The sequence below is a fragment of the Hordeum vulgare genome, chromosome 2H, assembly GCF_904849725.1.
Source record: "Hordeum vulgare subsp. vulgare chromosome 2H, MorexV3_pseudomolecules_assembly, whole genome shotgun sequence".
Classification (NCBI taxonomy): domain Eukaryota; kingdom Viridiplantae; phylum Streptophyta; class Magnoliopsida; order Poales; family Poaceae; genus Hordeum; species Hordeum vulgare.
Genome location: NC_058519.1, coordinates 76,901,285 through 76,913,637, shown reverse-complemented (window position 1 = coordinate 76,913,637; position 12,353 = coordinate 76,901,285). Strand labels below are relative to the sequence as shown.

The 12,353-nt window shown below is 46.4% G+C and overlaps 1 protein-coding gene across 1 annotated transcript; it reads left to right on the top strand.

Moving 5' to 3' along the window:
• Nucleotides 1-659: 659 nt before the first annotated feature.
• Nucleotides 660-2,258, top strand: LOC123425562 (cullin-associated NEDD8-dissociated protein 1-like). Its single transcript, XM_045109251.1, has 6 exons — nt 660-797; nt 1,188-1,280; nt 1,395-1,516; nt 1,601-1,763; nt 1,844-2,085; nt 2,186-2,258. Exons 1-6 carry the CDS (start codon nt 675-677, stop codon nt 2,256-2,258), a joined length of 816 nt encoding a protein of 271 aa, XP_044965186.1. The 5' UTR covers nt 660-674.
• The last annotated feature ends 10,095 nt before the right edge of the window (nt 2,259-12,353 follow it).

Here is a 12,353-nt window from a genome sequence, read left to right as displayed (position 1 = left end):
CCGCTCGCCCCGCGCGTGCCGACCCTCTACATACCCCTCCTCTCCCACTCCATCACGCCCACCACCCCCACCCGTGCCGAAAACGGCCACGCGCGAGGCCACAGCGGCATGCGAAGGCGGCGGCGACTCGAGCTTCGAGGCACTTGCGTCCCTCGGTCATGTCGCCCATGCCGGCGCCCACGCAGCGGCGGCAGTATGCGCGGCCGCAGATGAGACAGCGGTGGCGGAAGACGTGCACGTACCGGTTGCAAGTGGCGCAAAGGGCGCAGGTGTTGCTGCTGTCCTGCCGTGCTGCTTCTGCAGGTGGTGCGGGCCGAAGGAGGGGACGGAGACAGGGAGAGCTGGAAGCAGAAGTACATCACCCCCGCGCCTGGCCGTGCCATTGCCCACATCCGCGAACAAGGGCGCGCGGAAGTACATCACCCCCTGGTACGGGTACGCGCACCCGCAGCTCTGCGGGCTCATGCTCTGCTCCAGCGGGGATACCCTGGAGAAGCACTTCACTAGGCTCGTCGTTCCAGCCCACTCACCTCACCGTTGCTCATGCTCTGCTCCGGCTCACTGGAACAACGAAGTGTGGATGGGAGGGAACTGGTGCCGCTACAAAAGCCAAGTAAAACATAATTATTCATACACTCTTGCTACTTATTGCATAATTATGTGCTTATCACATAATGGTGGGCAACATTGTACTTATTGCTACTTTTGGTGATGGTCTTCGAAGGGAATTACCGTCATGCCTTCCCATACTTGTTGATAGGACGGACAATGAAATAACACGACTCACAGCTGTCAAGGTAAGCAATCAACGACACCTTCAGAACCAAAACTAACAGGGACATGATGGTAAATGTTGAGTTGAATTCTCAGTGTTCTACTCAATGGTAGAAAAACAAATATAAATGTTTTGATCAATGCATCTTGCTGAGTTGCTTGGGATAGAGATGTTTTCGTGGCGGGTTCATTGATTTAAAGATAGCTTTAGTACAATACCATACTATACCAATCTATTTGTGTGGGTCTTGTCTACAGTTTTAGTTGTATACCCTGTCATCATTTTCTTATGCCCACTGGTGGTGTTTTCAGAAAGTTTTGTTTATTCTATGTTTTCCTGTAGTAGTTGATAGTACGCAGATTCACTGCTTTTCTTGGTTCTGTTGCATTTTCAAAATGTTCATTCCTTACAGGCATTTGCGGTGATTGTGAATTCACCTCTTCGGATTGATCTGTCATGCGTCCTGGACCATGTCATTTCTGAGCTCACAGCTTTCCTTCGAAAGGTATAGATGTATTATACACATTGTTTGTTTTGATTTCGTAACTTGAAAAATCATGTATGTCAAACAAGGCATTAAAATTCAAGACTAACTTCTTTTGATGTCCCCTTACAACAGGCCAACAGAGCACTCAGGCAGGCAACATTGGGGACCCTAAATTCTCTGGTTGTCACATATGGTGGTCAAATTGGCTCATCCTCTTATGAAACGATAATAGCTGAACTTTCTACTCTCATAAGGTTCTATCCTTGCTTAGCTTTCTTCAACAAATCTCCATTTCCTGCCTACCAGGAAGATTGATGTTGGATTATCTATTGTGGCAGTGACATCGATTTGCATATGGCTGCTCTTGCATTGGGGCTGTGTTGCACAATAATGGTTGACAGAAGATCCATTAAAAATGTCGGTTTAGCTACGAGACATGAAGTTTTGCCTCAGGCCCTTATTTTGATCAGGAGTGCTTTGTTGCAAGCACAAGCACTACATGTATATATTTTCATATCTAAATATAAATACTGGATTTCTTCTTATTCTCCTACTGACAGAGGACATTGTTTCTATTGCAGGCGCTACAGAAGTTTTTTGCTTCACTGGTCCAGTCTGCAAATACAAGCTTTGAAACATTGTTGGACTCCCTTATTTCAACTGCCAAGCCATCACAGTCAGGCGGTCTTTCCAAGAAGGCAGTATCCTCTATTGCACAGTGTGTTGCTGTGCTATGCTTAGCATCTGGTGATCAGAAATGTGCATCAACTATTGGAATGCTTAAAGGCATTCTAAATGATGAGAGTTCAACTAATTCTGTAAGGTTTTTCCTGACCATGCATGTCTTCTGCACCATATTTGCGCATTTATATCATGCCATTCTTGTGTTCTTTGACATAACATGCCTTTATTCATTTACATAGCTTAAAAAAATCATTCGTGGGCATCGTCTATCTAGAGTTGATGATGGAGATTTCATTCGTGATGAGCCAATAGTAGAACGACGGATGGAGAAGAGACAGCATGCCTTTTCATGCGCGACAACTCAGGGTTGAACTTACAAATGAACTGAGGGTTGGGAGAAAAGTAAATGAATTATTTCTTTTTTCCGTGGCAACGCACGGGCATTGTCCTAGATCTACATAAAGTAGGCAAATCAAATGCATCTGGTCGTACTTTTGTGCCCAAGTGATACAAGGTGAAGAGAAATTGGGGAAAAAACTCTCAGGTGCCTCTTTTGCAATGTGACCAACAACTGGAGTGTCAGATTTCGACTGAGCAGAAACAGCATGCAGTATTTCATCCATCAGGTCAATGCCATCCCCATTCTTGCTCTTCCATGCAAGACAATATCAGAACCAACAGCCTCACTTGCAGCATCCTTGAGGGTTCCAATGATATTTGCTTTCTTCTCGCTGCATAAGAAATGTATCTGCTTCTGCATAAAGACAATTATGGTTTCTGGAAATTCATATCCAAGTAACCAAACATCCAGAGCAGTGGATTTCAAATAACGGAGATCCTCAGAAGGAGGCAGGGTAGCAATTCCAATGGCATCAGAAGAAGCCCAAAGATCAGACTTGTTTCGATTCCAATGGTCATAAAACACCTTAAGCCGCTTAGTGAAGATCTCTAGATTGATTGTATATGCTGCTCCTGAGCCTGACTTTGCTTTACCATTATCTGTCATCTTTACCACGAAGCACACATTAACCAAGCCAACTGCAGAAAAATTGGTCAGCAGGTCAAGCGCCAGAAGTCTGTGGTTCAGTGAGGCGGCACAGAACCGCAAGGAGCCTCAACGCGGTCGCTGACCTTCTCCTGCGGGTTCAGGTTGGTGTGGTACTTCTCCCTGCGCACCCAGTAGCCGCCCTCCCGCTGCTCCACCCGCGGCTCCAACCGCTCCGCCGGGATGGCCGAGGCAGCAGAGATGCGGAAGACGGTGTTGGTTGTGCGCCCACTGGAGGACTAGGACTGGTAGGGGCTGAGGTGCTGGTTGTGCGCCCACAACTGATGGTGCTCGGCGAGGACTAAGTGTTGGGGAACGTCGCATGGGAAACAAAAATTTTCCTACGCGCACGAAGACCTATCATGGTGATGTCCATCTACGAGAGGGGATGAGTGATCTACGTACCCTTGTAGATCGTACAGCAGAAGCATTAGAGAACGCGGTTGATGTAGTGGAACGTCCTCACGTCCCTCGATCCGCCCCGCGAACAATCCCGCGATCAGTCCCACGATCTAGTACCGAACGGACGGCACCTCCGCGTTCAGCACACGTACAGCTCGACGATGATCTCGGCCTTCTTGATCCAGCAAGAGAGACGGAGAGGTAGAAGAGTTCTCTGGCAGCGTGACGGCACTCCGGAGGTTGGTGATGATCTCGTCTCAGCAGGGCTCCGCCCGAGCTCCGCAGAAACGCGATCTAGAGGGAAAACTATGGAGGTATGTGGTCGGGCAGCCGTGAGAAAGTCGTCTCAAATCTGCCCTAAAAGCCCCATATATATAGGAGGAGGGAGGGGGACCTTGCCTTGGGGTCCAAGGGACTCCCAAGGGGTCGGCCGAGCCAAGGGGGGGAGGACTCCCCCCCCAAACCGAGTTGGACTTGGTTTGGTGGGAGGAGTCCCCCTCCCTTCCCACTTCTTCCCTCCTTTTTTTTCTTTCCTTTGATTTTTCTTCTCTTGGCGCATAGGCCCCTTTGGGGCTGTCCCACCAGCCCACTAAGGGCTGGTGTGTCTCCCCAAAGCCTATGGGCTTCCCCGGGGTGGGTTGCCCCCCCCCCCCGGTGAACTCCCGGAACCCATTCGTCATTCCCGGTACATTCCCGGTAACTCCGAAAACCTTCTGGTAATCAAATGAGGTCATCCTATATATCAATCTTCATTTCCGGACCATTCCGGAAACCCTCGTGACGTCCGTGATCTCATCCGGGACTCCGAACAACATTCGGTAACCAACCATATAACTCAAATACGCATAAAACAACGTCGAACCTTAAGTGTGCAGACCCTGCGGGTTCGAGAACTATGTAGACATGACCCGAGAGACTCCTCGGCCAATATCCAATAGCGGGACCTGGATGCCCATATTGGATCCTACATATTCTACGAAGATCTTATCGTTTGAACCTCAGTGCCAAGGATTCGTATAATCCCGTATGTCATTCCCTTTGTCCTTCGGTATGTTACTTGCCCGAGATTCGATCGTCAGTATCCGTATACCTATTTCAATCTCGTTTACCGGCAAGTCTCTTTACTCGTTCCGTAATACAAGATCCTGCAACTTACACTAAGTTACATTGCTTGCAAGGCTTGTGTGTGATGTTGTATTACCGAGTGGGCCCCGAGATACCTCTCCGTCACACGGAGTGACAAATCCCAGTCTTGATCCATACTAACTCAACTAACACCTTCGGAGATACCTGTAGAGCATCTTTATAGTCACCCAGTTACGTTGCGACGTTTGATACACACAAAGCATTCCTCCGGTGTTAGTGAGTTATATGATCTCATGGTCATAGGAATAAATACTTGACACGCAGAAAACAGTAGCAACAAAATGACACGATCAACATGCTACGTCTATTAGTTTGGGTCTAGTCCATCACGTGATTCTCCCAATGACGTGATCCAGTTATCAAGCAACAACACTTTGTTCATAATCAGAAGACACTGACTATCATCGATCAACTGGCTAGCCAACTAGAGGCATGCTAGGGACGGTGTTTTGTCTATGTATCCACACATGTAAATGAGTCTTCATTCAATACAATTATAGCATGGATAATAAACTATTATCTTGATACAGGAATTATAATAATAACTATACATTTATTATTGCCTCTAGGGCATAATTCCAACAGTCTCCCACTTGCACTAGAGTCAATAATCTAGCCCTCACATCACCATGTGAATTACATTGTAATAAATCTAACACCCATACAGTTCTGGTGTCGATCATGTTTTGGCCGTGGAAGAGGTTTAGTCAGCGGGTCTGCTACATTCAGATCCGTGTGCACTTTGCATATATTTACATCCTCCTCCTCGACGTAGTCGCGGATGAGGTTGAAGCGTCGTTTGATGTGTCTGGTCTTCTTGTGAAACCTTGGTTCCTTTGCTAAAGCAATGGCACCAGTGTTGTCACAGAACAAGGTTATTGGATCCAGTGCACTTGGCACCACTCCAAGATCCGTCATGAACTGCTTCATCCAGACACCCTCCTTAGCCGCCTCTGAGGCAGCCATGTACTCTGCTTCACATGTAGAATCTGCTACGACGCTTTGCTTGGAACTGCACCAGCTTACTGCACCCCCATTAAGAATAAATATGTATCCGGTTTGCGACTTAGAGTCGTCCGGATCTGTGTCAAAGCTTGCATCGACGTAACCTTTTACGGCGACCTCTTCGTCACCTCCATACACGAGAAACATCTCCTTAGTCCTTTTCAGGTACTTCAGGATATTCTTGACAGCCGTCCAGTGATCCACTCCTGGATTACTCTGGAACCTACCTGCCATACTTATGGCCAGGCTAACATCCGGTCTAGTGCACAGCATTGCATACATGATAGAGCCTAAGGCTGAAGCATAGGGGACGGAGCGCATATGCTCTCTATCTTCATCAGTTGCTGGGCACTGAGTCTTACTCAATCTCGTACCTTGTAACATTGGCAAGAACCCTTTCTTGGACTTTTCCATTTTGAACCTCTTCAAAACCTTATCAAGGTATGTGCTTTGTGAAAGCCCTTTCAGGCGTTTTGATCTATCCCTATAGATCTTAATGCCTAGTATGTAAGCAGCTTCTCCTAGGTCCTTCATAGAGAAACTTTTATTCAAGTAACCTTTTATGCTCTCCAAAAGCTCTACATTGTTTCCAATCAGTAATATGTCATCCACATATAATATTAGAAACGCCACAGAGCTCCCACTCACTTTCTTGTAAATACAAGATTCTCCAACCACTTGTATAAACCCAAATGCTTTGATCACCTCATCAAAGCGTTTATTCCAACTCCGAGATGCTTGCACCAGTCCATAAATGGATCGCTGGAGCTTGCACACTTTGTCAGCATTTTTAGGATCGACAAAACCTTCGGGTTGCATCATATACAACTCTTCCTTAAGGAAACTGTTAAGGAACGCCGTTTTGACATCCATCTGCCAGATTTCATAATCGAAAAATGCAGCTATTGCTAACATGATTCTGACGGACTTAAGCATCGCTACGGGTGAGAAGGTCTCATCGTAGTCAACTCCTGGAACTTGTGAAAAACCCTTTGCCACAAGTCGAGCTTTATAAACGGTCACATTACCGTCAGCGTCCGTCTTCTTCTTAAACATCCATTTGTTCTGAATAGCCTTGCGGCCCTCAGGCAGTATCTCCAAAGTCCACACTTTGTTCTCATACATGGATCCTATCTTGGATTTCATGGCTTCTAGCCATTTGTTGGAATCTGGGCCCACCATTGCCTCTTCATAATTCGCAGGTTCATTGTTGTCTAACAACATGATCGATAAGACGGGATTACCGTACCACTCTGGAGCAGCACGTGATCTCGTCGACCTGCGTGGTTCAACAGAAACTTGAACTGGAGTTTCATGATCATCATCATTAACTTCCTCCTCAACCGGCGTCGCAACGACAGAGGTTTCCCCTTGCCCTGCGCCACCATCCAGAGGGATGATAGGTTCGACAACCTCGTCAAGTTCTATCTTCCTCCCACTCAATTCTCTCGAGAGAAACTCCTTCTCGAGAAAAGTTCCGTTCTTAGCAAAAAACACTTTGCCCTCGGATTTGAGATAGAAGGTGTACCCAACCGTCTCTTTTGGGTAACCTATGAAGACGCACTTTTCCGCTTTGGGTTCCAGCTTTTCAGGCTGAAGATTTTTGACATAAGCATCACATCCCCAAACTTTAAGAAACGACAACTTTGGCCTTTTGCCATACCACAATTCGTATGGTGTCGTCTCAACGGATTTCGATGGTGCCCTATTTAAAGTGAATGCAGCTGTTTCTAATGCATAACCCCAAAATGATAACGGCAAATCAGTAAGAGACATCATAGATCGCACCATCTCTAACAAAGTACGATTACGACGTTCGGACACACCATTACGCTGTGGTGTTCCAGGCGGTGTTAACTGCGAAACAATTCCACATTGTCTTAAGTGAGTACCAAACTCGAAACTCAGATATTCACCCCCACGATCAGACCGTAGGAACTTGATCTTCTTGTTACGATGATTTTCCACTTCACTCTGAAATTGCTTGAACTTTTCAAATGTTTCAGACTTGTGCTTCATCAAGTAGACATAACCATATCTACTTAAATCGTCAGTGAAGGTGAGAAAATAACGATATCCGCCGCGTGCCTCCACGCTCATTGGACCACACACATCGGTATGTATGATTTCCAATAAGTCACTTGCACGCTCCATTTTTCCGGAGAACGGAGTCTTAGTCATCTTGCCCATGAGGCATGGTTCGCACGTGTCAAGTGAATCAAAGTCAAGTGACTCCAAAAGTCCATCAGCATGGAGTTTCTTCATGCGCTTTACACCAATATGACCCAAGCGGCAGTGCCACAAAAATATGGTGCTATCATTGTTTACTCTAAGTCTTTTGGTCTCAATGTTATGTATATGCGTATCGCTATCGAGATTCAATATGAACAATCCTCTCACATTCGGTGCATGACCATAAAAGATGTTACTCATAGAAATAGAACAACCATTATTCTGAGACTTAAAAGAGTAACCGTCTCGCAATAAACAAGATCCAGATATAATGTTCATGCTCAACGCAGGCACTAAATAAAAATGATTTAAGTTCATCACTAATCCCGATGGTAGTTGAAGTGACACTGTGCCGACGGCGATTGCATCAACCTTGGAACCGTTTCCTACGCGCATCGTCACTTCGTCTTTCGCCAGCCTTCGTCTATTCCGCAGTTCCTGCTTCGAGTTGCAAATGTGAGCAACAGAACCGGTATCAAATACCCAGGCACTACTACGAGAGCTGGTTAAGTACACATCAATAACATGTATATCAAATATACCTGATTTTTCTTTGCCCGCCTTCTTATCTGCCAGATACTTGGGGCAATTGCGCTTCCAGTGACCCATACCCTTGCAATAGAAGCACTCTGTTTCAGGCTTAGGTCCAGCCTTGGGTTTCTTCGGCGGATTGGCAACAGGCTTGCCGCTCTTCTTCGAATTGCCCTTCTTGCCTTTGCCGTTTCTCTTGAAACTAGTGGTCTTGCTCACCATCAACACTTGATGCTCTTTACGGAGTTCAGACTCTACGACTTTCAGCATTTCAAACAACTCACCGGGAGACTTGTTCATCCCTTGCATGTTGTAGTTCAACACAAAGCCTTTGTAGCTTGGCGGCAGTGATTGAAGGATTCTGTCAGTGATAGCTTCTTGCGGGAGTTCAATCCCCAGTTCAGCTAGATGGTTTGAGTACCCAGACATTTTGAGCACATGTTCACTGACAGACGAGTTTTCCTCCATCTTGCAAGCATAGAATTTATCGTAGGTCTCATACCTCTCGATCCGGGCGTTCTTTTGAAAGATAAACTTCAACTCCTGGAACATCTCAAATGCTCCATGACGCTCAAAGCGACGTTGAAGTCCCGGTTCTAAGCCATACAAGACTGCACATTGAACTATTGAGTAGTCCTCCTTACGTGCTAACCAAGCGTTCTTAACATCCTGATCAGCCGTAGCGGGTGGTTCATCTCCTAGCGCAGCATTAAGGACATAATCCTTCTTTCCAGCTTGTAAGATTAGCTTAAGATTATGAGCCCAGTCTACAAAGTTGCTTCCATCATCTTTCAACTTAGCTTTCTCTAGGAACGTATTAAAATTCAGGATGACACTTGCGTGAGCCATGATCTACAACACAAATATGTTCAAAGTGGACTTAGACTATGTTCAAGATAATTAGAGTTCAACTTAATCAAATTATATGCTAAACTCCCACTCAAAAAGTACATCTCTCTAGTCATTTGAGTGGTTCATGATCCACTTACACTATCCCAAGTCCGATCATCACGTGAGTTGAGAATAGTTTCAGTGGTAAGCATCCCTATGCTAATCATATCAACTATATGATTCATGACCGACCTTTCGGTCTCATGTGTTCCGAGGCCATGTCTGCACATGCTAGGCTCGTCAAGCTTAACCCGAGTGTTCCGCGTGCGCAACTGTTTTGCACCCGTTGTATGTGAACGTTGAGTCTATCACACCCGATCATCACGTGGTGTCTCGAAACGACGAACTGTAGCAACGGTGCACAGTCGGGGAGAACACAATTTCGTCTTGAAATTTTAGTGAGAGATCACCTCATAATGCTACCGTCGTTCTAAGCAAAATAAGGTGCATTAAAGGATTAACATCACATGCAATTCATAACTGACATGATATGGCCATCATCACGTGCTTCTTGATCTCCATCACCAAAGCACCGGCACGATCTTCTTGTCACCGGCGCCACACCATGATCATCCATCAACGTGTTGCCATCGTGGTTGTCGTGCTACTTATACTATCACTACTAAAGCTACATCCTAGCAAAATAGTAAACGCATCTGCAAGCACATATTTTAGTATAAAGACAATCCTATGGCTCCTGCCGGTTGCCGTACCATCGACGTGCAAGTCGATATTTCTATTACAACATGATCATCTCATACATCCAATATATCACATCACATCGTAGGCCATATCACATCACAATCATACCCTGCAAAAACAAGTTAGACGTCCTCTAATTTTGTTGTTGCATGTTTTACGTGGTGACCAAGGGTATCTAGTAGGATCGCATCTTACTTACGCAAACACCACAACGGAGATATATGAGTTGCTATTTAACCTCATCCAAGGACCTCCTCGGTCAAATCCGATTCAACTAAAGTTGGAGAAACCGACACTTGCCAGTCATCTTTGAGCAAAGGGGGTTACTCGTAACGATGAAACCAGTCTCTCGTAAGTGTACGAGTAATGTCGGTCCAAGCCGCTTCAATCCAACAATACCGCGGAATCAAGAAAAGACTAAGGAGGGCAGCAAAACGCACATCACCGCCCACAAAACCTTTTGTGTTCTACTCGAGAAGACATCTACGCATGAACCTAGCTCATGATGCCACTGTTGGGGAACGTCGCATGGGAAACAAAAATTTTCCTACGCGCAGGAAGACCTATCATGGTGATGTCCATCTACGAGAGGGGATGAGTGATCTACGTACCCTTGTAGATCGTACAACAGAAACGTTAGAGAACGCGGTTGATGTAGTGGAACGTCCTCACGTCCCTCGATCCGCCCCGCGAACAATCCCGCGATCAGTCCCACGATCTAGTACCGAACGGACGGCACCTCTGCGTTCAGCACACGTACAGCTCGACGATGATCTCGGCCTTCTTGATCCAGCAAGAGAGACGGAGAGGTAGAAGAGTTCTCCGGCAGCGTGACGGCGCTCCGGAGGTTGGTGATGATCTCGTCTCAGCAGGGCTCCGCCCGAGCTCCGCAGAAACGCGATCTAGAGGGAAAACTATGGTGGTATGTGGTCGTGCAGCCGTGAGAAAGTCGTCTCAAATCTGCCCTAAAAGCCCCATATATATAGGAGGAGGGAGGGGGACCTTTCCTTGGGGTCCAAGGGACTCCCAAGGGGTCGGCCGAGCCAAGGGGGGGAGGACTCCCCCCCCCCCAAACCGAGTTGGACTTGGTTTGGTGGGAGGAGTCCCCCTCCCTTCCCACTTCTTCCCTCCTTTTTTTTTCTTTCCTTTGATTTTTCTTCTCTTGGCGCATAGGCCCCTTTGGGGCTGTCCCACCAGCCCACTAAGGGCTGGTGTGTCTCCCCAAAGCCTATGGGCTTCCCCGGGGTGGGTTGCCCCCCCCCCCCCCCCCCGGTGAACTCCCGGAACCCATTCGTCATTCCCGGTACATTCCCGGTAACTCCGAAAACCTTCCGGTAATCAAATGAGGTCATCCTATATATCAATCTTCGTTTCCGGACCATTCCGGAAACCCTCGTGACGTCCTTGATCTCATCCGGGACTCCGAACAACATTCGGTAACCAACCATATAACTCAAATACGCATAAAACAACGTCGAACCTTAAGTGTGCAGACCCTGCGGGTTCGAGAACTATGTAGACATGACCCGAGAGACTCCTCGGCCAATATCCAATAGCGGGACCTGGATGCCCATATTGGATCCTACATATTCTACGAAGATCTTATCGTTTGAACCTCAGTGCCAGGGATTCGTATAATCCCGTATGTCATTCCCTTTGTCCTTCGGTATGTTACTTGCCCGAGATTCGATCGTCAGTATCCGTATACCTATTTCAATCTCGTTTACCGGCAAGTCTCTTTACTCGTTCCGTAATACAAGATCCCGCAACTTACACTAAGTTACATTGCTTGCAAGGCTTGTGTGTGATGTTGTATTAACGAGTGGGCCCCGAGATACCTCTCCGTCACACGGAGTGACAAATCCCAGTCTTGATCCATACTAACTCAACTAACACCTTCGGAGATACCTGTAGAGCATCTTTATAGTCACCCAGTTACGTTGCGACGTTTGATACACACAAAGCATTCCTCCGGTGTTAGTGAGTTATATGATCTCATGGTCATAGGAATAAATACTTGACACGCAGAAAACAGTAGCAACAAAATGACACGATCAACATGCTACGTCTATTAGTTTGGGTCTAGTCCATCACGTGATTCTCCCAATGACGTGATCCAGTTATCAAGCAACAACACTTTGTTCATAATCAGAAGACACTGACTATCATCGATCAACTGGCTAGCCAACTAGAGGCATGCTAGGGACGGTGTTTTGTCTATGTATCCACACATGTAAATGAGTCTTCATTCAATACAATTATAGCATGGATAATAAACTATTATCTTGATACAGGAATTATAATAATAACTATACATTTATTATTGCCTCTAGGGCATAATTCCAACACTAGGACTGGTAGGGGCTGAGCAGGACGATTAAGAGTGTCGACAATGTCTTCCACGCCCTTACCCCAAGGTATACTCCTGGTTTTTGCAATCTCCATGTTCATGG

Bases quoted from the DNA above. Each gene is read 5' to 3' on its own strand.
- LOC123425562 (XM_045109251.1), top strand. From the start codon at position 675: ATGGTGGGCAACATTGTACTTATTGCTACTTTTGGTGATGGTCTTCGA. The intron at 1,764-1,843 runs GTATATATTTTC...TTTCTATTGCAG, and splicing joins TGCAAGCACAAGCACTACAT to GCGCTACAGAAGTTTTTTGC. The intron at 2,086-2,185 runs GTTTTTCCTGAC...TCATTTACATAG, and splicing joins AGTTCAACTAATTCTGTAAG to CTTAAAAAAATCATTCGTGG.